General features: G+C 55.1%; 7 protein-coding genes across 7 annotated transcripts; 3 read left to right on the forward strand and 4 right to left on the reverse strand.

The window, feature by feature from the left end:
* Positions 1-1254: 1254 nt before the first annotated feature.
* Positions 1255-4634, forward strand: GMORB2_7124 (p21-activated kinase 1; the record flags this gene model as incomplete). Its single annotated transcript, XM_035469089.1, has 5 exons — positions 1255-2220; positions 2374-2587; positions 2691-3884; positions 4111-4445; positions 4536-4634. Coding segments are annotated over 5 exons (2808 nt in total), but the record flags the coding sequence as incomplete, so codon positions are not given.
* A 758-nt stretch (positions 4635-5392) lies between these two features.
* On the reverse strand, positions 5393-6475 carry GMORB2_7125 (Short-chain dehydrogenase; the record flags this gene model as incomplete). Its single annotated transcript, XM_035469090.1, has 1 exon — positions 5393-6475. The coding sequence occupies one exon, from the start codon at positions 6473-6475 to the stop codon at positions 5393-5395; it is 1083 nt and encodes a 360-aa protein (XP_035321470.1).
* Positions 6476-9466: 2991 nt separating this feature from the next.
* GMORB2_7126 (chromatin structure-remodeling complex subunit RSC9) lies at positions 9467-12529 on the reverse strand (the record flags this gene model as incomplete). Its single annotated transcript, XM_035469091.1, has 3 exons — positions 9467-9481; positions 9599-11505; positions 11602-12529. The coding sequence occupies 3 exons, from the start codon at positions 12527-12529 to the stop codon at positions 9467-9469; spliced, it is 2850 nt and encodes a 949-aa protein (XP_035321471.1).
* A 3116-nt stretch (positions 12530-15645) lies between these two features.
* Positions 15646-17047, reverse strand: GMORB2_7127 (SH3 domain-containing YSC84-like protein 1; the record flags this gene model as incomplete). The annotated part of the gene is made up of 3 exons (XM_035469092.1): positions 15646-15706; positions 15819-16896; positions 17011-17047. 3 exons carry the CDS (start codon positions 17045-17047, stop codon positions 15646-15648), a joined length of 1176 nt encoding a protein of 391 aa, XP_035321472.1.
* A 1051-nt stretch (positions 17048-18098) lies between these two features.
* GMORB2_7128 (blocked early in transport 1) lies at positions 18099-18527 on the forward strand (the record flags this gene model as incomplete). Its single annotated transcript, XM_035469093.1, has 2 exons — positions 18099-18233; positions 18363-18527. 2 exons carry the CDS (start codon positions 18099-18101, stop codon positions 18525-18527), a joined length of 300 nt encoding a protein of 99 aa, XP_035321473.1.
* A 485-nt stretch (positions 18528-19012) lies between these two features.
* Positions 19013-20874, reverse strand: GMORB2_7129 (stromal membrane-associated protein; the record flags this gene model as incomplete). Its single annotated transcript, XM_035469094.1, has 2 exons — positions 19013-20667; positions 20757-20874. 2 exons carry the CDS (start codon positions 20872-20874, stop codon positions 19013-19015), a joined length of 1773 nt encoding a protein of 590 aa, XP_035321474.1.
* A 1101-nt stretch (positions 20875-21975) lies between these two features.
* On the forward strand, positions 21976-22495 carry GMORB2_7130 (peptide-methionine (R)-S-oxide reductase; the record flags this gene model as incomplete). The annotated part of the gene is made up of 2 exons (XM_035469095.1): positions 21976-22030; positions 22164-22495. The coding sequence occupies 2 exons, from the start codon at positions 21976-21978 to the stop codon at positions 22493-22495; spliced, it is 387 nt and encodes a 128-aa protein (XP_035321475.1).
* Between the last annotated feature and the right edge of the window lie 432 nt (positions 22496-22927).

Genomic DNA, 22927 nt, shown 5'->3' on the forward strand with positions numbered 1-22927 from the left:
ATGGTTTAATGACATGACTAGACATTTCTTTCTTGGTTCTTCTACTATTGATACTACTCAAATACTCATGCACGTGCTAGTTGACATGATGGTAGAAAAAGAAGGAGGATAAGGAGAGAGAAGAGAAAAGGAAATTAAAGGCACAGAGAGGGAGAGGGAGAGGGAGAGGGAGAGATAGAGATAGAGAGAGAGAGAGGCGAAACAAGACATCTCTCTCATTCTGGATCCTCCCTTGGTACTCGTAATAAACCACTGTTACAACGTAATAATAACAGCTACAGCGGCTGTATAACCAATCTGTCTATTCCTCTCCCCCCTCGGGAGTAACTCACACCCAACAACATCCCATACCAAACGCGTGCCCCCCCTCCCTTGATAATTATCACCAACATCCACGTCACAGTCTGTTACTCGAGTGCGTGAAATACAGAAGAAGAGGGACGAGAAGAAGAAGGAGGAGGAGGAGAAGAAGAAGAAGAAGCAAAAGAGCAACAGAGGAGAACAAACAGACAGAGAAACAAGACAGACCCCCCCTCCCCCCCCCCGCATCCGCCCTGTGACCCCAACGCAACCGCCAGAAGAGAGATCGGTGGGACTCTCTCTCTCTCTCTCTCTCCCTACTCTCTCCCTCTCGCCTTCTCACCTTCTTGGAGGACCCATTTTCCCTGTGTGCCCCTCCCCCTGGATCACGCCGTGGCATCTTAGCAGTCCCTTGTTAGGAAAAGTACGCATGCTGCAGCCCGCAAGCTGGCACGCACAGTTGCAGTACACATCAGCTAGCACTCACCAGTTAGCACTCACACACACAGGAGGAAGAGGAAGAGAAGAGCGACTTATTACTATTACTTTCGTCTGTGTGTGATACGGTCTACAGACGTATTACCGACCGAGCGTCTTGCGTCTCGTGTCTGTGTGGATCGAGTACGCATCCTCTCTCTCTCTCTCTCTCTTTTTTTTTTTTTTGTCCCCGCTGTTTCTCTCACTTCCTCTCCACCTTCTCACAGTCTGTTGTCTGTGCTTTTTCTTTTCTATTATTTCTATTTTATTCCATTTTTTCCCTTATTCGGTGTCCATTACCCGCCGTTTAAATAACGGGAATACACCCTCAGTACCGTCGGTACCGCCAACCTCAGCTCCGTTTTTATTTCTCCGTCCTAGAATCGAAGAAACGTTTTTTTTTCTCTTTCTATCGGGGTGTGGTGGTTCCGTCGTATCATGGATGCCCTTTCACTCCAGAGCAACTCCTCCTCCAGCCGCCGCAAACTCGTCAAGAGGAATCCTTCCTCCCACAACAACCAAGTCCAACTCCAGCAGCTATACACGCCCTCATCGTCGTCGGCCGCTACAAGCCCCAGACTCGATGCTGCCTTTGGTCTCGACGACTTCTCCTCCCAGAGCAGACGCAGCTCCCACCACAGTCTGAGGCGCTCTCCTAGCTCTCCACACACTCGGTCCACGGCCCATTCAGGCGCCTCCATCGACGCTTCCTCTTCGCCCCTACGACACAACAACGGCAGCGGTAACAGCAACATCTACTACCACCCTCAGCTACCTCCTCATCGCTCCGACCTCGCTTCTCCTATCGACTCCACCTCCTCCACCGCGCACCTCGCCCCCAACCCCAATAACCTCGCTCGACAGCCTTCCGACGACCTCATCGGCGCACCCTTTGACGGTGCCTCCATCCTCAACCGACTAGACTCGTCCTCGTCCTCGTCCAAGGCTACCAGCGCCGCATCCTATCAGCTGCAGCCTACGCCGACCTCGTCGTCGGCAGCAGCAGGAGCGCCGCCATCGTCGCTGTTCTATCACAACATCCCCCAGCCTTCGTCGTCGTCGTCGCCGGCGCACAACAGCAACCACCACCACCACTCCTCCTCCACTACCACGTCTGCCTTTGCCGGCTCCACGACCGACAAGCGCCTGCTGAGCCCCCGCCTCAGAGCATCGGCTAGCTTCAGCAGCATGGACCCGTCCGTGACGGAAAAGATTCAAGGCGGCAGGCCCGCCGCGAGCCCCTCCATTGGAGGCAGCAAGCGCTTCTCAGATGACGGCAGCGCCGCCAGGGATTTCAAATCGGCTGTCCTGCGAAAGAAGTCGGGCCTCTCTGGCTTCGTCAACAGCCTCGTCGGCTCTCAGAAGAAGCCTGCCATCTCAGCGCCTGACAACCCCGTTCACGTCACGCATGTTGGTTATGACAGCTCTACCGGCCAGTTTACTGTACGCCTCCCTCACCCCCCCCCCCCCCCCCCCCCCCCCCCCCCCCCCCCCCCCCCCCCCCCCCCCTCTCCTTGCACCGTCCGCCAATCTCCCTCATGTCCCTGGCATGTGCATGCGCGTCAGACCATCTGCTGACTGATCTTGTATCCACAGGGGCTTCCTAAAGAATGGCAGCGGTTGATCAACGAGAGTGGTATCTCTGAAAAGGAGCGCAGAGAGAACCCCCAGACAATGGTCAACATCCTGCAATTCTACAAGGAGACGACAGAGCGGCCACCCGAAGATAACATTGAGAAGTTCCAGGTCGCCCCCGCCGACCCTAGGCAGTTTGCGGCTTCTCCAGGTATGTACGCGAACCACTACCAAGGTACGTCAGCCACGCCTCTATCACCTCCTCCCTCATCCAGCTACATCCCCGTTCCGGTGCCAGACATTCACCTGTCAGTCTCAGCGCTGACGCACGACGACAGGGAGCTTCGAGAATCCTCGCGCGCCGCCACCCGTGCCAGGGCACAGAAGCCATGGGGGCCAGAAAGACCTTCAGCCTGTCCGGCCCGCGCCAAAGCCTCCCGTGTCCATGAACAACAGGTCATACGGCCAGCAGCCGCAGTCGCCCGGCTACGGAGCCAAGGAATTGGGCATCGGCATGCCTCAGCAGCAGCAGGAAGACCAGCAACCGCAAAGCTACGGGTCTAGGGTGGAGAAGCTGCTCTCGCGGTCCAGCTCGCGGGCCAAGGCTGCCGCCGCAGCCTCCGCAGCCTCCGCCGCCGCATCCCCTTCGTCACCGTACGGGCCGACGAGCCCGTCGCAGCCCAGCATCTACCAGCAGCAACTAATGCAGCAGCAGCAAGAGCAGGCTATGGCGCAGGCGCAGGCAGCCATGTCGGGCCAGATTGGACGGTCGGCTAGTAAGCGGCAAGGTCCTCAGAACCCGGTGGCTCACCAGCAAGCAGCGGCAGCAGCCCAAGGATACGGGCGACCGGTAGACGGCAACGGCGCCAGCCCTGGTGGCTCGTCTTCTGCACCTAGATACCCGCAGCCGCCACAGCAGCAGCAGCAGCAACTGGCACAGCACCAGGCGATGCAGCAGCAGCAGGCGATGCAGCAGCAGCAGCAGCAGCAGCAAGCTGCGTCGACGGGCGGCGTAGGACCGCAGCCTCGGCTGAGGCAGAAGGCGCGGCAGAGCACAGCCAACAACATGGACCTGGGGCAGGCTCTGCGGCGGATCTGTTCCGAGGGCGACCCGCGCGAAATCTACCGCAACTTCAACAAGATCGGGCAGGGTGCGTCGGGCGGTGTGTACACGGGGTACGAGCGCGGGACGAACCGGCTGGTGGCCATCAAGCAAATGAACCTGGAGCAGCAGCCCAAGAAGGACCTCATCATCAACGAGATTATGGTGATGAAGGAGAGCTCGCACCCCAACATAGTCAACTTCCTCGACAGCTACCTCACGTCGGGTGAGCTGTGGGTCATTATGGAGTTTATGGAGGGTGGCAGCCTGACGGACGTCGTCACCTTCAACATCATGACCGAGGGCCAGATCGCCTCGGTGTCGCGCGAGACCCTCAGGGGCCTGCAGCATCTGCACTCCAAGGGCGTGATTCACCGCGATATCAAGTCGGACAATATCCTCTTGTCGAATGAGGGAAATGTCAAACTCAGTATGTTCTTTCCTGGTCCTCGCTCCGCTCGCCTTTTTCTATCGACTCTCGCTTTACTCTCGCTTCCCTTCCTTCTGCCTCTCTCCCTTCTCTCTTGCTCTCCTCGCTTACTCGCTTGCTTCTCTACCCTACCCCCCCCCCCCCTTTCGAACGAAGCGGAGCCCGCCCTCGCTGGGATGGGCCACCGGAGGCGTTCTTCACTAGTACGCTAACATGAAATGTACAGCTGATTTCGGCTTCTGCGCGACCATCAACGAGGCGCAGAACAAGCGGACGACCATGGTGGGCACGCCATACTGGATGGCGCCCGAGGTGGTGACGCGCAAGGAGTACGGGCGCAAGGTGGACATTTGGTCGCTAGGCATCATGGCCATCGAGATGATTGAGGGAGAGCCGCCGTACCTGACCGAGTCCCCGCTGCGTGCGCTGTGGCTCATTGCGACCAACGGCACGCCCAAGATCAAGGACGAGCAGAATCTCTCTCCCGTGTTTAGGGATTTCCTGCACTTTGCTCTCAAGGTCGATCCCGAGAAGAGGGCTAGTGCTCATGATCTGTTGAGGGTATGTCTTTTACCTCTTCTACCTCTCCTTTATTTCCTCATACTCCCTCCTACTTTCTGAACGGAATGCTGACTGCTACCCCCCCAACAGCACGAATTCATGAAACAATGCGTCGACCTCCAACAGCTAGCACCCCTCGTCCGAGCGGCGAGGGAACAGAGGGCAAAGGAAAAGGCAGGGAAGGCGTAGTTTGAGTCACGCACTCTCTCGTCTCTTCTCGCCCTCATAAAAGGGTTGTGTGGATAGGACTCTCTCTGAATCGAACCCTGCCACTCCAAAACTTTGACCTGGGTCTCATGATGGCATGATTTGTTTTATTGGCATCAACAGCACAGCAATGCCTCTTCTTTCTTCTTCACCGGTCTTTTACTTCTCAACCCCTTTTCTTCCCCTACTTCTTTTTTTTATTTTTTATTTAACCTTGGGGAGCTTTTTTATTATCTTTTTTTATACATCTTTTCTTTCTTTGTTTTCTCCATGTTTCTTGGATATTGAATATGGATAGGATCTCATGGTTCCTTCTTCATCTTTTTTTTTTCACTCTTCGCTCTTTGTCACCTTTCTTCTGCTACTGTTCCATCATCCAAAGGATAAGGGAACATCTTCCCTCTTTTTTCCCTCCTCATCTTATACTTGAGAAGCTTCTACCTGAGAAAGAACAAGTTTCCAAACAAATAGTAAAGAGCAAGCGGAGAATTCATTTTATATCAAAAAAATACAATTACCCTTGGAGGGAGGAATTCATTAGAATCGTTTGATTTTTAGTTGGAGTGGGGTGCTGGGTAGTAGAGTTACAAGGTTTTTTTTTCTACCATCAACTTACACACAATGGTTGCACTAAGTGAAAGGTATTACATGACACATCAGACATTCTATTCACATCTATCCTCACGGCATAATTCCTAAACTCCGAGCAAAAAGAAAAAGCAGAAGACGAAAAAAAGAGGCTAATAACATGTGTATCCACCATCGCAAATCAGGTTAGACCCAGTCATAAACTTAGAAGAGTCCGAGGCCAGGTAGACACACAGCCCATTGAGCTCGTCGACGTTGCCCAGACGGCCCTGAGGAGTGAGGGACCTCCAGATCTTCTTCTGGGCGTCTAGGGCGGGCACGCGGTTCAGGGCCGTGTCCATGTAACCGGGGGAGATGCAGTTGACCCGGATGCCGTGCTTGGCCCACTCGGCGGCGATGGACTTGGCGTACTGTATGACGCCGGCCTTGGAGGCGTTGTAGCAGCTCTGCTCCTGGGGGTAGTTGACGATGCTGCCCGACATGGAGGCGACGAGGACCATGCTGCCGGGCTTGCCGGCAGCCATCATGGCGCGGCCGACGGCCTGGGTCATGAGGAAGGTGCCGTTGAGGTTGATGTCGATGAGGCGGCGGAACATGGCGGGGTCGTAGGTCTCGGCCTTGATGTTGGAGTCGGCGATGCCAGCGGCGTTGACCAGCACGTCCGGGGCGCCGAAGTGCTCGACGACCGAGTCGACGGCGGCGTTGATGGCGCCGCCGTCGCGGACGTCGACCTTGAAGAATGAGACGGGGAGACCCGACTTGTCGTGCAGCTCGGCGGCGGCCTCGTCGCCCAGCTCCTGGTTGGCGTCGAAGATGACGATATTGCTAGCGCCGGCCTCGGCGCAGGCGCGGGCCATGCTGTTTCCCAGGCCGCGGGCGCCGCCGGTGACGATGACGGTCTTGCCGTAGACGCTCATGCTCTTCATAGTGGGGGGGAGGGCCTCGTACACGCGGCCGCTCAGGGGCTGGATCGGGTCGTCGGTGCGCGGTGTCGGGCTCTCCTGCGGCACGCGGGCATCGTCCGGGTGGACGTTGAGGCTGCTGTGTTCGCCGTGGTCCTGGCCGGCGCCGTATCGCGTGAAAGGGACCTCGTACTCGTGGACGGCATTCTTGCTATTCTTGGGGTCCTGAGCCAGACGTGGCCTGGCAACGGAGAAGGTGCGGGCGAGACTTATACGTGCAGTAGGGGTGGCGGCGGAGCGCGAGATTCGGAGAGCACAAGTAGCGAGGGACATGTTATCGTATGTTTGTGTGTGTGTGCTATATATCTTGGGAAAATCAAGGGTGTATCGTAGGAGCTTTGATAGGCTTGACCCCTGACGATGAAGATCAGGCCAATCAATGCGTGGAAAGGTCAGAATGAGTGATGGAAGAGGAAAGAAGATGAGGGAAGAGGGAGGGAACGGAGGAAGCGGAGGGGGTCGAGGGAGTCGAGGGAAGGAGCGAGCATATATAAGTATGAGAGGATAAGAGGAGGAAGGTACGGGGAGAGGCACAGGGTCGGAGGCGGAGAGCAGAAGGGGGGGTGAGGAAAGGGGGGACGGGAATATTTGGCCCAACGTGAACAGGGGAAAAGCTCAGGACATGGACAAATGTGACGTGGGAATACGGAAAGACAGTTGAGTGGTTGGTGAGGTCGAGGTGAGATGGGCACAGCATCAGTGAACTGAATATTCTCAGTACTGTAGTACCTACGAATACCATCTCTGGCACTCGAAACTTCATAGTATGTACACTCCCCCTGTCCCCCAAACATCTAAGGCGCCCCCCCCCCCCCCTCCCCTCCACGCCCTTCTCCCCAGCAGAACCTCTGATCGTATACATTAATAGGCAATACCGACAAGAAGCTGCTAGCAGTAGCAATGGTACTCGATACGTACCTTGCAATTTTTGCATCCAGTTACCGTCGCTGCTACCTGTGTACCATGGCTTGAAGCCATTACCCATTACGAGCATATGGTGATGATGGTGCTGTGTGATACTGATGGGCCGAAGGGGAATGAGAGGGAAACTGATGGAGGTTACTGCAAGCCAGAGGCAGCCTGCTCTGTACTCTGTACTCTGCAATTTTCCCTCCGTCCCCTCCCTCTCAGTATAACTCGTATACTCGTTCGTACTCGGTCATACGACCAACCACTGGTAGAATCATGGCGGTCTGCCTTCATCCAGGGGGGGCGGGACCACGGACACAGGAAAGTATCATGCTTGGCTCGGTGGCGACGCCAAGTTTGCTCAAGTACCACCCACGTACCACGTCATAGTTGGTTTTGGTGGTTGGAGGCTGGTGATGGTCCGTGGACTTTGCGCTCTGTCTCTCTGCTGCACACTGAGGAGAGAGCATCACATCTGGAAAAAAAGCAATCTGGGCGAGGTTGAGTGGTAGTAAGAACTAGTATCTCGGTACTTTGCGGAGCGTGGGGCGGCGGAGGGTTTACTTTTTTTTCTTTTCTTTTTCTTCTTCTTTTTTGCTTTTTCTTCGTTGCAAAGTAGTAGTAGCTACAAATATCCGAAGTAGCTTCGTGGAAAGACGGTGACCGTTTTGATGGGAGGGGACTGAATGAGAGATGGAGTGATGTACTTGCGCTGTCTTGTCCGCCTTGGTCGAAAGAAAGACAAGGCAAGACCACGCTGCACCTGTCATTTCCTAGACCTTTGTGTCTAGATCTTCGTCCCCAGATCCCTGTCCCCCCAGCTTTGTCCCTTGGCTTTGTCCTCCACAGTTTCGGTACGGATTACTGTCGTAGTTGAACCATTCCCCGGTCCACCTCACTACCAGTGGAAGACATCTTCGCTATACTTTACCTCCAACAGGAAGCTCTTCAGTCTCCATCTTGGAGGACCTCCGGAGGGTCAAGGTCCACTCATGTCTGAGCAGAAGTCAATGGAAGACGTTTTCGACGAGGAGGAGCCGGACACTGAGCAGGATGACAGCCGAAAGATCAAGGCCCTCATCCGTAGGATCTTGCATTACGATCCTGCCAAGAGACCTTTGGCTGCTGCTGAGCTCCTGTCTGACCAGTGGTCTGCTGAGGTTCAAGTCTAGAATGAAATGTGCATGGCGATGCATGGGTACGCGACGAAGATTGGAAGAACCAGAGAGTTGCATCCGTGCGAGCATAGCATTATCCTGATAGACGTGCGTGACGATACACTTGAGCCTTCACCCGTCCTCCTTCGCCTCCTATCAACGGGTACATTCGACATCTGGCTCCCGGGGATTGACTTTGAGAGTCTGATGGAACCTGTCGACTAGACAAGAAGAGGACGCTCTTCTGGGACGGCGGCCCGAGGCAACAAGGCCCTCATGAAGACCGTCACTGTCGCTCAGAGGGACACCCAACCAGTGTACAGCTTCATAAAGCCAGGCTCAGGTCACCTAGATACGCTGTCATCAGTGAAAGAGTATTTGCAGGATGCAAGTTGGAGTACATCCGTTTCTTGTAAACGTGCGGGGGTGGGGATCGTGACCTAGACTGACGCACGTGAACGAAATTCGGAGGGATCAGAAAGCTGCGTTCATGGCAGCGGCATACACATTCCAGCCTCCAGCTTGGCAACTCCACGAAGGTATTACTGCCCCGCCATCCCGAGACCCAAGAAGGACCGACGGCAGACTAAAGGGAAACGGGGAAACCGGGAAACGGTAGCACCCGCATGGGTCCTAGAAAAGAACAAATAGGACCGTCTCGGCCTTTTGGCTGCCTGAGCTCTCACCCTAAAGGTGGAGGGGGAGTCCTCACACTTCAATGTACTCCGTGCTCGCCCTCCCCCCCCGTACGCAAGGCGCCCAAAGCACCAGGGGAAGAAAGACGACATCCAAGTCACTTGCCATGATGTCATGGTTTAGAATGGCGGTGTGCAGACGACATTGTATTCGTACGTCTCCAAGAGGTAACCGGACGGTCAATCTGAAACCAAGCTTCGAAAGCAATAGAGCAAAAGTCAAGCCTAGAGTAAAAATCTGGATATTTGCATTGTTCTACCAGCTGTGCTAGCTAACCCCCTATTCTTCTTCTTCTTTTCTTCTTGTTATTCTTAATTGCAAATCATACAGATATTGATACACTATCCTAACCGTTTCATAAGGAGGGGAAATTGAAGAAAAAAAAAGACACCGAAAGAAAGTGAGAAAGAAAGGAAGAAAAGAGGAGTGGAATAACGCCCAAGAGTTTTCAATTGTCCTTGCCCATCCCTGTATAATCAGTCAGACTCCTCATTCACATCATCTATGCGGATGAGTTCTAGCAATGAAGCAATATATGGGGCCTGTTTTATCCCATCATAGTCAGTACAAGATCTCATAAAGGGTCATGTGGGAAAGAGTCGGGGGAAATAAAGAAGAGAAGAGAGGAACCTACCAATGCCTTGTTTTCCGTCATTATCTCAAAGAAACGACCCATCATCGGTCGAAACAAAGCCTCGTTCCATCCACCCTGCTCCTGCTCCTGCCCCCGACGCTGCTGCGCGACATCCTCGGCCGTCGCCTCCAGCGCCGTCGCCTTTTGCGACTTGCTGAGCTCCTCCTCCGCGTCCGTCTTGACCACGTTCCGCGCGATATTGCGCAGGATGAGCGCCGCGCTGAGGGGGATGCCCGCCGCTTGCGGTGGTAGGTTAGGGTTCCGCTCGTCCCGCACCGTGAGGGTCTCCTCTGTGGTGACCGCCATGGTGACGGCCGGCATGATCCACGCCTTTCTGGTCCAGTTGCCGTCGAAACCGTTCGGGTTGCTGCCGTCTCTGCCGGGAAGCATGGCGGACACGTGGGTCGAGATGTGCCGCGCAAAGTCCTCGAGGCGCAGACCCGTCGGCTTCTCATACTTGCTGCATTCACCCCACGTGCACCTGCACTCGAGCTCGACATTGTCCAGCTGCCCGGCCGAGTTCCGCTTGCGGTCCAGGTGCACCTCCATTATGTGGTTCCACATCTGCTCCACCTGCAGGAAGAATTGCCCGCACTTTTCGCGTCGACGCTCCGGGTTACTCGCCCACAAGCATCGCCCGTACTCGCGCCCGTCCAGGCTGAAGGGGCGCGGCCGCGGCCGCAGCCCGTGGATGATGAACTTCGGCTGAGGGTCCCCCGGCTCCCGGAGAACCTGCGTCTTCGAGTCCTTGTACACCGACGTACTGTTGTGGATAAAATCGGCCGGCGTGATGAGCGCCTGCCCGATAGTCTTGAGCGGCCCGACAAACGCCGTCTGGTACGCCTGCCACGCGGCCAGCTGCGTCACGAATGAGTCGCTGTCCTCCTCGAAGAAGCACTTGACCCATCGGTGAACCCGGTCCGGCTCCTCCAGTTTCAGCATCTCCTGGAGTAGATCCTCGGGCATCGGGGCAATCTCGCCGCGTGCCGGCATCTTCCGCTCGGGCATGATGGTAATCTCCTCCTTCACCTTGCGGCCCCCGTGCGACAGCAGCCGCACCAGGTGCTCCACCAGCGCGTGCGGCACCGTCGACCGCACTAGGGCGTCTACGTTGGGCACTACCGCCGTGTACTGGTATAGGAAGTCTAGGCACGCGTCCGTGAGCTCGTCGTCGTTTAGCAGGAGCCAGTTGGACACCCGCTCCAGGATCGGTTGGGGCACATCGCCGAGCCTATTGGTAGCGTCAAGATTGATGGATATCCGGCCCAGAGCCCGAAGAGCTGCTAGGATCGTGCCGCGATCCTCCGACGTCATCTGAGCCAGAAGAGTCTTGTATAGGGGGTCGTCGGCGTTGAGGACTAGGAACGGGGTGAGCTGCTCGGCAGTGTCCAGCGCCAGATGTTTTAGTTCTGTGAGCGAGTCCCTGACCGGGAGGTGTAGAATGATACAGATGAGGTCCTTGAGAGGGTAAAAGTCGGCCATGCTGGCCGCGTTCTCGAACAGCGTCATCATGTTGCGTATCGTCAGAGCCGCCTCGGTGATCAGCACGAGCTCGTCGGCGTACTTTTCTGTCTGAAGCACATCTGGCGTATCCTTCTCAATAAGGCTATCGATCCTCTCCAGGATGTCGGGCGTTCCGTTGTTTCCATCCAACACGCCAATGTCGGACGCGTCGTAGTTGCCATCCCATGAGACACGCCAGTTGATGTAGTAGAAGATGCTGCCCACCTGCAGAGCCTTGTCGACGAGGCCCTCGGCAAGTCCTGGGAATGAGTCAAACCTGTACTTATCACCCCGCTCGAACGAAATCTTAACGAGGTGGTTCAGCGCAAACGTCTGTTCCGCGACTATACTCGATCGAAGCGCATTCAGGCAACGGGTGTAGATGTTGGGGCCTTCATATCCGGCTGTGTAAGAGGAAAAAAATAATGTTAGTATTGTGAATGGCAAACGAAACATGTCGAAAAAAAAAACATGTTCTAGTTGTTCTAGTAGTCACTCACTGCCGGGGATCATGGGCTTGCGGGCCACCTCTGCAATCTGCTTCTGTGGACGCGACTTCTGCGCAAACTCATTAGGCGCGTTGGTCGGCGTAGGAACAGCTCGCAACGGCAGCGGCTTAAGCAGCCTCGGCTGATACGATGTCACTTGGTACGAGGTGTTGTCATTGGGGGGCTGATGCATGACCGAGGGCCCCCGGTTGGCATGATGATGACCATGCTGCTGGACAGCGGGGGGCATGCCGACGTGGGGGTGAGGCGTGGGCGTAGGATGGTTGACAGCGGGCGAGTTGGCATGGCTCGCCGTCGTATGTTGGGTTGGGGCGGCCCTCGTACGCGATGGGCCGGTATCAGGTTGGAAGATGACCCTCTGGGGGGGGGCCTCGCGCAGTCCACGCGACGCTCTGGCGCTCGCGGCGGCATCGACAACAGGCTTCTCGCGAACGGGGGTGCCGTCGTCGCCCGAAGCGGCCGAGTCGGCGGCGCTGGTACCAATGTTGCTCTCGCGCTTGCCTCTAAAGTTATCGCGCGTGCGTGTCAAAAGCCCGGCACCCTTGGCCGTGACGTCCTCGAGAATATCGCGGGGCGGGGGCTCCTTGCCGTGGATGGTGCTGATCTCGAACGCAGCTAGGTTCTTGTAGAACTTTTCCTTGAGCGAGAAGGCGGTCGACGCCTCATTGTTGGAGTAGATGCCTAGCTCTGAGGCCATGCGGCGCCAGGCCAGCTTCTCCTCCGACACCTTGTCATAGCCGCCATTAGCGATGATGTGGTTGAAGACCTTGAGCAGGTCCAGGTGCATCGCGCCAACCCTTGGCTCGGGGTCAAAGGGCGTGCCGCGCTTGATGTGGTATTCGCGCAGGCGGTTGATGAACTCCTCATACTCGGGCGTCCGGTCAATGGTGTGGACCACTTCTGGTGGAGGGGGCGCCATCGTAGGCTTGAGTTGAGTTGCGTGCGACAGTCGCGCCAATCGTGCGATGCGGGAAGATTCGATCTTCTTGACGGCGATGGGGACAAGGCGAAAAGAAGCACCAACCAAGACGCGCGATTCCTTGGACCGCCCTGCATCTGCCTTTCACTTCGCGCCTGCACCTCGTCCCTGATTAATTCTAAGTCTTATCTTATCAGCACGTGAGTGGCCTGTTCCAGGCCAATTGGAAGCTCGCCTAAGAAACCGCCTTCGACTTATAGAGGAAGGCACGATGCTTCTGCTCCTACATTATGTCTATTACAGCATTTCTTTCTTTGTCTGCCTTCATCTCTCAAATTCTCTTAACTCTACCATAGGCTCATTATATGCGACTCGGTCGGTTTGGTTACGATTGACTAAGTGAGACGAGCATGCCAAACTTCACCCCTCCCGTCTCAGCATGCCCCGTCAGACGCCTCGAAATCTGCGGCGGCCAGTCCCAGTCCCAACGGGTCTACGAATCGACCCACCCCACTAACAGTCTCTCCGTCACTCTCGAGACGCAAAAGATTCCTGGTTCACAGAAAATTGGCCTCGTTCTTCGAGCTTATTCTGGATCACATCGCGTGGTTAGTTCAGTCTTGGACAGCATTGCCTTGCCTGAAAGCCCCTATCTGTTCACTGACAAAGCCTCGTAGCTGTCTATTCGACTCACTGATCTGCTCGCTCCCTCAGGAGAGACACGAGACGTCGTCACAATTGATACGGCAGTCAATCAAATCTGCGTCTCAATTTTCGAACAAGATAGTCATGTACTCATCGACTTTGAGGATGAGAGAAACTTCAATGTGACTGTCTGCATGCTCCAGAGGACAGGGTTCAGCATCCATCAGCGCAGCCCAAGAGTGCCAGATATTCTCTCAAGGAAACTCGATGGTTGTGCTTCTGAATCTGTTGACGACTTGGGACCACGCCTCTCGTCTCTGGCATCACTCCCCATACTTGACACGATCTTGCAGTATGGAGCAAGCCCAAGAAGCTCACTCACATTGACATCATCTCCCGAGAACACTTTCACAACCAATTATGAGCCGAGTCGTTTCACACCTGTACCCTCTGGTAGTCGTATTTGGCCCGGATCACCCATGGGGTCAGCAGATACGGCATCACAATTTACATCTCAAGTATCTCATAACAACCCTTACGACGTGTTTCTCGACAGAAAAGGGCTTGAACCATGCAGACCCCGCGTCAGTTCTCCACTGCGGAATGCAGTCGGTCCCGGGCAACTAAGCCGCCAGATGTCTGTCCCAGGATATGGTACAGTATACAGAAACAGCCCTTTCTTACAACCGCCTCTGGGTTTCCTGGCTGGCAATGAATCTTCAACGAGCCTGGCAGTCCCACCATGGTCTCCCCAGCCATGGTCACAAAATAGCAGTGGCATATTTGACCCTGCCTACGCTGTACCAGCAGCAAACGGCATTCTACCCCAGTGGACTAGGCGGGACAGAGCAGTCCAAGACTTTAGCAGGTTACTACCAAGACCTCGAAACCTCCCGTTTCAACGGAAAACAGGAAAACGAGACCGTGAAAACCTGGGGGATAATGACGAAGACCAGGAACATGATCAGGAGATATCCCTACCCCAACAACTGAAAAAGAAACAGAGGAAAGCTTCGCAGCCTGCGAAAGAGACACTCCAAAAGCCCACAGCCAAGAATTCCCGAAAACCAGCGTCAAGTGACGAGCAACAAAGTATCGAGGACAAGGAGCCTGGGCCTACTGAAGACGAGGAGGTGCGGTCAGAGGAAGCCCCTATATCGAAGACTGCAGAATTCCGGAGAAGGTTGAGAGGGGGCGCGTCAGTATTTCGAGCACAGCCCAAATCCGATCTGATGAACACCCAGAATTCAGACACGGTCCAAGAATCACAAGTTTTCAAGAAGAAGCCCGCAGCCAAAGCGACCCCACGAAAGCAAGCTCAATTCAAATCCAGCGTAGCAGGTACTCAAAAAGCAGGTGCACCTCCACAATCACAAGCCTCCAAGAATAAAGCAGGCAGTCAAAAAGCAGCACCTCAGAAAACAAGAGCTTCGAAGAGAAAGGCTGCCCCCAAAACAGCAGATAATGAGAAAGCAGATGCATCCCCGAAATCACAGCCTCCCAATAAGATTTCAACAGCCGAGACAACGAACATCCAAAAAGCAGTTGCAGTTCAGAAGCCGCAGGCTGCCAAGACAAGATCAACGGTCAAAGCCGCCCCGCGCAAGAAAGCACACCCCAAACCCAGTCCTACAAAGATTCAAAAACCACAGCCTACCAAGAAGAAGGCTGCGCCTAGAAGAACGCGTGTCTCCAGGCCATTTTCTCCAGTGGCCGTACGGGAGACCCAAGCCACTATTATCAACACTTACACTGACGTGCCCGACACCTCCACTCGACAAACTATCGCTCATCGTACGTCCACTAATGTCACCCAACATCGCCAGCAGCAGTCAGACGCCGGAGTCCTCGTAGTCACCGAGTCGATGCTCCGCCAGGTCAACAGGCTCGTCTCGGGTATTCTAGACCAGTACGAGGCCGATGCCCAGTTTCGGTGCCACAAGCATGCCGAGATGCAGGCTCAGTTCTTCCTGGACCGCATCGCCATTGTCCGTCGCGAATATTGGTGCCGTCAACTAGACGAGCAGAAGTGTATTTGATGATGATACATAACATTATAGTAATTACATGCTCTCCATGACGCATTTGCAGATTCGAGGATAGAAAAGGAGCAGGCGCGATCTTATGGCTTTGCAACAGTTTACTAGAAAATGGGAAAATGGGAAATGTACTCGTAGAGTATCAATCATGTAAAAAAAAAAACCAGGTTATATTCCCCCTCTTCAGATGTACCAAACTCTCTCGCCCGACTCTAGTCTTTCCTCCCTCCACGAAGAACATACGAAGCGGGATATGAAACAAAGTTGCTAGCTGGGAGGAAAAGTAGAGAGAAAAAAGAGTACGACCATGTGCTTTAAATGCGAAACGAAACGCTCCCTCCTGACAAGAACCCCCTCCCCCCATTCATCATAGCAAATGTTTTTTTCGTGGTTATAATTTCTCTTTCGTTTTAGTTCAATCGCCCCAGCTCATCATCCCATCTTGACATAATTGCTAGGGAATATACCGTGCCGTGATCCGATCATGCCGGTCCTATATCATGTGTTAGAAGTTAGAGAGGTGGTACGCAAGTTTCGATGGAGGTGTCGTAGCCTTTTAAGGAAAGAGAAAGGAGAAGAAGAAAAGGAAAAAGAAAAAGACGTACCACCAGTCATTAGTGCTGTCCGTCTTCTTGAGAATAGTGATAACCTCGCCCTTCTTGAAGCCCAGATCACCGGGCTGGTCGGCGTCAAAGTTGTACAGAGCCACGGCCTCGTTTGGTTTGAGTGCGGCAGTTTGTTTGGAGGCAAAGTTTGGCTTGGGAGCCGTGGGCCTCGCGGGTCCAGAGGATTTTCCGCCAAACGCACCGCCAGAGGTGACGGTGTTAGAGCGAGAAGGGCCGCCGTAACCGCCGCCGCCACCGAAGGGACGGTCGTACACATCATCCTGCCAGGTGCTGGAGCGCTGGAAGCCGCCGTCGCCGTTGCCGTAGGTGCTGGCGGTGCGGCCGTTGCGGCCGCCGCCGTAGGGGCGGTCCTGCTGGGGGTCGTAGGCGACGCTTTCGTTTGACTCGTTGTAGATGGGCATGTCGTTGTACATGGAGTCGTCGGTGGAGCCAATGCGCATGCCGCTGAAGACGCGCGAGTTGAGCACGTTCATGAGGGGCTGGGCCTGGGGCGGGGCCTGGACGGATCCGGCGAGGAGCTGCTGGGCCGTGTAGCGCGTTCCGTAAAGCTTCTCGTTGGCGTCACGGCGCTCGATGATGCCGGAGCCCTCGAGCGACACGCCGGCAAAGAGGCCCTTGGTCTTGGAGTAGCTGAAGATGCCGGCGATGCTCCTGAGGGAGGCGGCGCCGGCGGCCTCGGCGCTGCGGCCCACAGGCCCCGCGGCGAGGGACACGTTGCCCCCCAGCGTCAGGGACCCGGCCTGCGCGAAAGTCTTGACGGCGTTGTGGTCGTTGAGGATGAAGACGAAGTCGGTCAGTTCAAAGCCGATCTGCCCGCCGAAGCCGCCGCCCACCGTGGCGATGGCGCTCGGCGCGCTCCACGACCCGTCCGGCAGCCGCGCCACTACCAGGCCGCTGCCGAATCGGCCGGACCCCAAGAAGCCCGCCTTCAGGACAGTGATGATGGCTAGACCCTTGGCGTTTGCCAGGATAGACGGGGGTATCACCTTGTCAGGGCCAAAAGCCTGGCGTGGGTTGATGAACGATGTGAGGATCTTGCCGCACTTCTTGCACTCGGCTGTTTATTTTCTCAATGTCAGCACATACTGAATCTGCACAACGGCACATGTATAACGGCGAGACATTGGGCTAGTCTTGCGCTGCTCAAAAAAATGGGAGCATGTCTACTTACACGCCATATTCGACGGGAGAGGGTTATTGATGCCCATGTTGGAATATATACGGGTAGCCCCGGCTTTTCTGTGGTGATTGAGAAGATATAAGAGAGAGAGAGAGAGGAGTTTGTTGCCCCTTGTTCTCTTGTTCTGTATATTCGCTTTTATCTGTTTCGTTTGTTCGGGGGGGTGTGTGCCGCCGTGTTAATTTTTCGTCCTGGGCGGGGGTGGTTCAATGTGTATGTGTTCGCGCGGTCGATCCGGGAATCGGGTTCGTAGTAGGTAGGACAAGAGTAAGTTGAGATGGTGGGAGGTTTAGGTCAAACTAGACTCAAGTTCACGAGAGGACGATATAGAAGAGTTTTAAACGAATGGAAGGAGGACAAGTGCGCTTCTTCCTGGAGAATGCGCGGGTAAGAAAAGGATTAATCGGTGTTGATGAGGAGGAAATCCCGRGGGGGGGGGGGGGGGGSGGRRRGRAKGASGATGGSMYRCWARTMRWWAKAACAWWAMCTAGTCAGCAGCCGTCAGCGGCAGAACTGCACAGCCTCAAAATCGTAGCACCTTGGCTCTCTTCTCCATGTACTCCGTAGTCCGGCTGCGAGGCATTATGTAAGTAATGCCAACTGGGGGGACCCCGGTAGATAAGGCCTAAGCGTTGGCGGGGAGAGAAAAGACCTGTAAGACGGGCACAGGAGCTGTGTTCGATGTGGAGGGGACCACTAGCACCGCTGTAGCTTCTAGATTCTAGGACCCTTATACAGTGCACCTACAGGCTAGTAGTATGGTAGTGAGCAGATGACACTGGCATTGTGGCTGTGGTGGCTGTGCATGAATGCGTCATGACAATCACCCAAACACAATTGAGAATCTCTCTCCATTCGTCATGGCCCCCTTGTCAACTCTTTGACGACGACCACGACAACCACGACGCATCCTCCTCAAACGTCCCGATACCCGTTCCTAGCTAGCAGCGACGACCGTGGAAGCTCAAAACACCTTCGAACAGATTCTATACAGCGTCCCAACATCCCTGTCGACATACACCCCATCTCGCCAGACCTCCCGTCCCAGTCGACTCTCGCCCAGACCAAGATTGCCCACCATGTCGGAAGCCTACGAGCGCGAACGCCAGAACAACTCCCGTCTAGAGGAGCTCTCCAATAAGGTGTCTACCCTTCGCGGTGTGACCGTCGGCATCTACGACCAGGCCAGCTCCCAGGGCTTGATCGACAACACGGTATGCACCTGCACCTGGTAACAAAATGCATACGAAAGAAATCAAAGGGGAAAACATTGAGAGGGGCGAAAACGGAGAACGAAAATAGATTAAAATAAAATAAAAAGAAGTGCTGACCATACATCACAGTCCGATACCTTTACCACCATGGGGACGCAGATGAAGGGTTCGGCTGGACGGTTGACGCGCATGGCCGCATCGGGCAACAAAGTTGCCATCCTGAAGTTGGCGGGTATAGTCATCGGGTCGTTCTTGGTGCTATATTATGCTACCAAGCTGCTTTTCGGTTGGTGATAGCGCCCTCGATCACATACTTCTTCTATGCTTATTGCGGTTTTATTGTTTCTCTCATACGGTTTCGCTCTCTCTGCATCAATGCTCGCTGGGAGAGCTTGTTCAAGGAGCTGGAGTTTTTCACCCTTTGAATTTTTATCGTAGCACTTTTTTATCTTTTTTGGTTTTTTTTATAATTGACATAGAAAGGAGTTCTGAATAATTGTGTTATTTTTTTTTTGGAAATCTGCGAGCAAAAGAGGGACGCCAGACACACGGAAAAAAAACGCCCGAATGTATGTCTGCCTGCTTTGCCGCCCTGTTGCCCATCAGGAGGAACTATCTACCCCAACGGAGTAGAACGCAGGGAATTTTTTTCAAACGGCCATTGTTCATTGACTTTTTTTTGTACCCAACCCAAGCAACCCTTTATTCTTTCTCCTGTGAAATCTATACTTATATATACGGTCCCGTTAGTTCTTCCGCACTTCAGTCCGCTTTTTTTCTCACTGCCAGACATTAGAAAACAGGTCATCCTCTGCACCACCCATGCCGGTAGCGGGCTTGGGTGCGGCAGTCGTAGTCGTCGCTGAAGGACCGGTGCTACTAGACCAGCCGCCAAACTCCTCGTCGGCAGTCACCTTTGGAGGGGCCGGGTTGAACCCGCCTCCGGCACCGGGAATGATGGGTGTGCTTGAAAACGAGGACCCCCAGCCAAAGTCGTTGGTCGATGAAGTGTTTGCCGTGGCGGTGACGGGAGTGATGCTCGGCGCAGTGGCAGCAACAGGGGCTGGGGCCACCGCCGGCTCAGGCGTGGCCCACTCGTTGCCTGACCCCCAGACGTCGGCACCCGACAGGGCCGAAGAGCTGGCGCCGAATGCGGAGACTGCGGCGGGAGCGGGCTTGGGCTGCGGGGGTGCAGCCACCGCCTTCTGGGAGGCTGAGAGGTCGAAGACGGACGGGGCGGAGAATGCGGGCGGCGAGGTGGTAGACGGGGGAGGCGAGGTTGTAGTGGTTGGAGCGGACAGGTCAAACAGGTCGCTTGTGTGGAAGGTAGAGGCGGCCTTGGAGGCCGCGGCAGGGGTGGGGGCGGGGGCGGGGGCTGACGTGAAAGAGCCGAAGTCGCCGAAGCCGCCGTCCGAGGGTTTCCTCTGCTGGACTGGTAGGGAAGAAACGGGGGCGGGGGCGGCAGGCTTGGGGTCGAAGAAGCTACCGCTGCCGAGGCCACCAAAGGAAGAACTGTTGTTGCTGGTAGGTGTGCTGCGGCCGAGACCGGCAGAGGCGCTTCCGAAGCTGGCGAACGGGTCAGCGGCGGCGGGCTTGGGGCTGGTAGTGTTGCCGCCGATGCTCAAGCTGCTAAAGGCGTCGTTGAAGCCTCCCTGCTGAGGAGACGTCATGCCACCAAAAGAGCCCTGATGGCCGTGCTGCGGCTTCTGCGGCTGCTGCTGGGGTTGGGGCTTAGGCGCCGACGCATACAGAGACAGAATGGACTGCTTCAGGTCAGGACGCGACTGGCTGCCGGGGGCGCTGACGCCAGTCGTGCTGGCGGGGCGTTGGGGAGCAGACGAATCTCCGAGGAAGTCAAGGCCGAGGAGGGACGAGTTGCTGGGGGCGGGTTTGGGAGGCGCAGCGGCCGGTTCGGCCCTGGGAGGAACCCTGGCTGCTGCGGAGGGGCCCGCCGAGCTAGAACGAGCAGGGCTGCTGTCGAAGGATCCCCCGATGAGGTCGACGACGGGTGCCGGGACGGCAGCTTGGGAAGGGGCAGAAGCAGAGCTGCCGCCCGCCCTGCGGGCCGACTCACGCCTCTCGATCGTCTGCTTCTCCTTGACTACGCTGAGGGGGATGTCGTCATCGGCGCCAGCGTCGAGGGTAGCCGGGTCCGGGATGGGCCCGTCCATGGCCCAGCGCTTGAGCTCGTACTTGGTACGGATAAAATTCTCAATCTTGGAGTCGGAGGGGACATGGCCGGGGGACAGCTTGGCCTCCCAGAACTTGTTGGCGCGAGCGTTTCCCCAGCTCAGGACGCTCTGCATCTGCTGGTCGGTCCACGAGTCGAGATCCACCGACTTGACGCGGCTGATGTGCGTGCCCATGCCACGGTGGATGCCCGAGCATCGGATACATATGAAGACGCCTAGGTTCCAGCTAGCCCATCGGGGGTCTAGGGGAATGGGGGGAGAAAGAGAGAGAGAGGTGTCAGCAACCCAGTATTGATCCCGAGGTAGATACAGAGTAATGTTTGGAGCATACGCTTGTTCTTCTTGCAGTCGGCGCATATCTTGTTGGGCTCCAGCTTCAGGAGACTCTTGATCGTGGCCTGGTTCTGGGCCGCCCGCTCGGCGGCGGGGTTGGGTGCTCTCCTGGACATTGTCGTCGTCGTAGTCTTCGTATTTTTTCGCAGTCGTCGTCACGTTAGAGGAGGAGAGGGCGGATCTGGGAGGGAGGAGGGCTCGCGACTCGATGGAAGGGAGTAATGCGTGGCGGGGCGTTGGTTATGGCGCAAGGTACAACGAAAAGGGCGGCGGCGGTCGTTCTGTTGCTATCAGCTGCGTCGTGCGGTGACCTGGCCTTGACTTTTGATTACCCGGGAGATGTGGCTCCTTCTCGATTTTTTTGTGGGGAAGATGAACTCTTGTCGATGTGGCGTGAATGTAGTTGGCGTCGAGTGTTTTGTTCTTTTATTTTTTTTCTATATCATGTACAGATGATATCCGATGCAAGTCTTGAGGGTTGGGAAGTAAACAGGTGGGGTTACTGTTAATTTCAGGCTCAGGCTTTTTCTTTTTAGGAACCGTACAGACAGCACGGAAATTAGCCCATGTAATGAGTGAGTAGAATTGGATAAGGTAACAACTGATGACGATGATGGTGATGATTATTCACAGCACGGCACTCCTGCCTTAATCCTATTCAATTGATTACCATCAGAGAGTCTTGGATCACGTGAATTTTATATCTATATGTATCCATAATCCCATTTCTGGAAAATGTCGGCCAAAATTGCAATCGAAGCCATCTCGAGCTGTATATCGGGTAAGTCCTAGCACGCCAACGTGTGGCGTTATGAGCCACATGTGGCAGGGTGGCGGATGCATGATGCAATGAACTGTGCCTCATCAAAAAAGTCGTCGATACTACCTACTAGTAAGCAGATTGGTCCATATCGTATGCCCCTCACAGTTTCATAACTTCTGCATCAACCGTTACGAGCTCTCGTGTTGTTCGGATGCATATTCAGACCGAGGACGCCGTCAACGGAGAAAAGATATCAAAAAACGCCTGAATGCGCCCTTTGACTCTAGCCGGCTCTCTCTTCTTGGCCTCATCTAGCTTGACCAGAGCTTCAGCATCATCAGGCCTCGCTAGAGCATCACGACTGCCAGCGCTCCTCATCCATCAAACTCCATCGATAAGGCCCATGTCATTTCTCAAGGGCTTCTTCGGCACATCGACCCCATCCTCATCAGACATGACTTATCCCGACCAGCGTACCGACGATGAGTGGCGAGCGGTGCTCAGCAAGGGTGTGCCCCCTTCCTTTCCCCCTCAAAAAGAGACTGGACTCAAAGAAGGGACTTCCTTTATGCCACCGTCAAGGTTTAGATGAAGAACTGACGTGAAAGAATGCAGAGCAATTTCGCATCCTCCGGGAAAAAGGCACCGAGCCCCCGGGATCCGGCAAATTCGACAAGCACTACCCTGAAGAAGGACTATACACGTGCGCCGGATGCGCCGCGCCGCTGTACAAGGCAAGTCACAAGTTCAGCTCCGGGTGCGGGTGGCCGGCCTACTTTGACAGCATTCCCGGGGCTGTTACCAGGCACGAGGACCGCACTCTGGGCATGACTCGAACCGAGATCACTTGCTCCAACTGCGGTGGCCACCTGGGCCACGTCTTCAAGGGGGAAGGGTTTCCTACGCCGACTGATGAGAGGCACTGTGTCAACAGTGTTAGCCTCAACTTTTCGCTCGACGAGAAGAAGGCATGACCGTTGCGCCGGGAGGATGTGATGTGATGGATGATTGTGTTAAATGCACGATTATGTAGTGCTGAGGATGTCACGAGCCTTTTTTTTCATTGTCGTCGTTGTTGGGTTGTCCGAGCAGGATGTTGCTAGGCGTAGTCGTGTTTACGAGGATAATGATGTTTATTTACTGAGAAGATTGATTGACACTTGGGGTATGCCGACTTGGGATATTGCGTGCGTGTCAGGGTAGGAGGTTGCGGTGAGGAGCTTTACGGACCGATCGTGAAGCGTGAAGTCGTAGGATGACCTATTATGGGCATTACAAGGCAACATGTTCATTGTCAATCTCTCACCAAACCTTTGCCCGCCGACAAAAGAAAGCAGATTCAAGCACAGTGACGTCGGCAAATACCTTCATCTCTATGACGGCGTTGTGACGTGGACAGTCCAATG

The sequence above is a fragment of the Geosmithia morbida genome (assembly GCF_012550715.1).
Source record: "Geosmithia morbida isolate 1262 chromosome Unknown scaffold_7, whole genome shotgun sequence".
NCBI classification, from domain to species: domain Eukaryota; kingdom Fungi; phylum Ascomycota; class Sordariomycetes; order Hypocreales; family Bionectriaceae; genus Geosmithia; species Geosmithia morbida.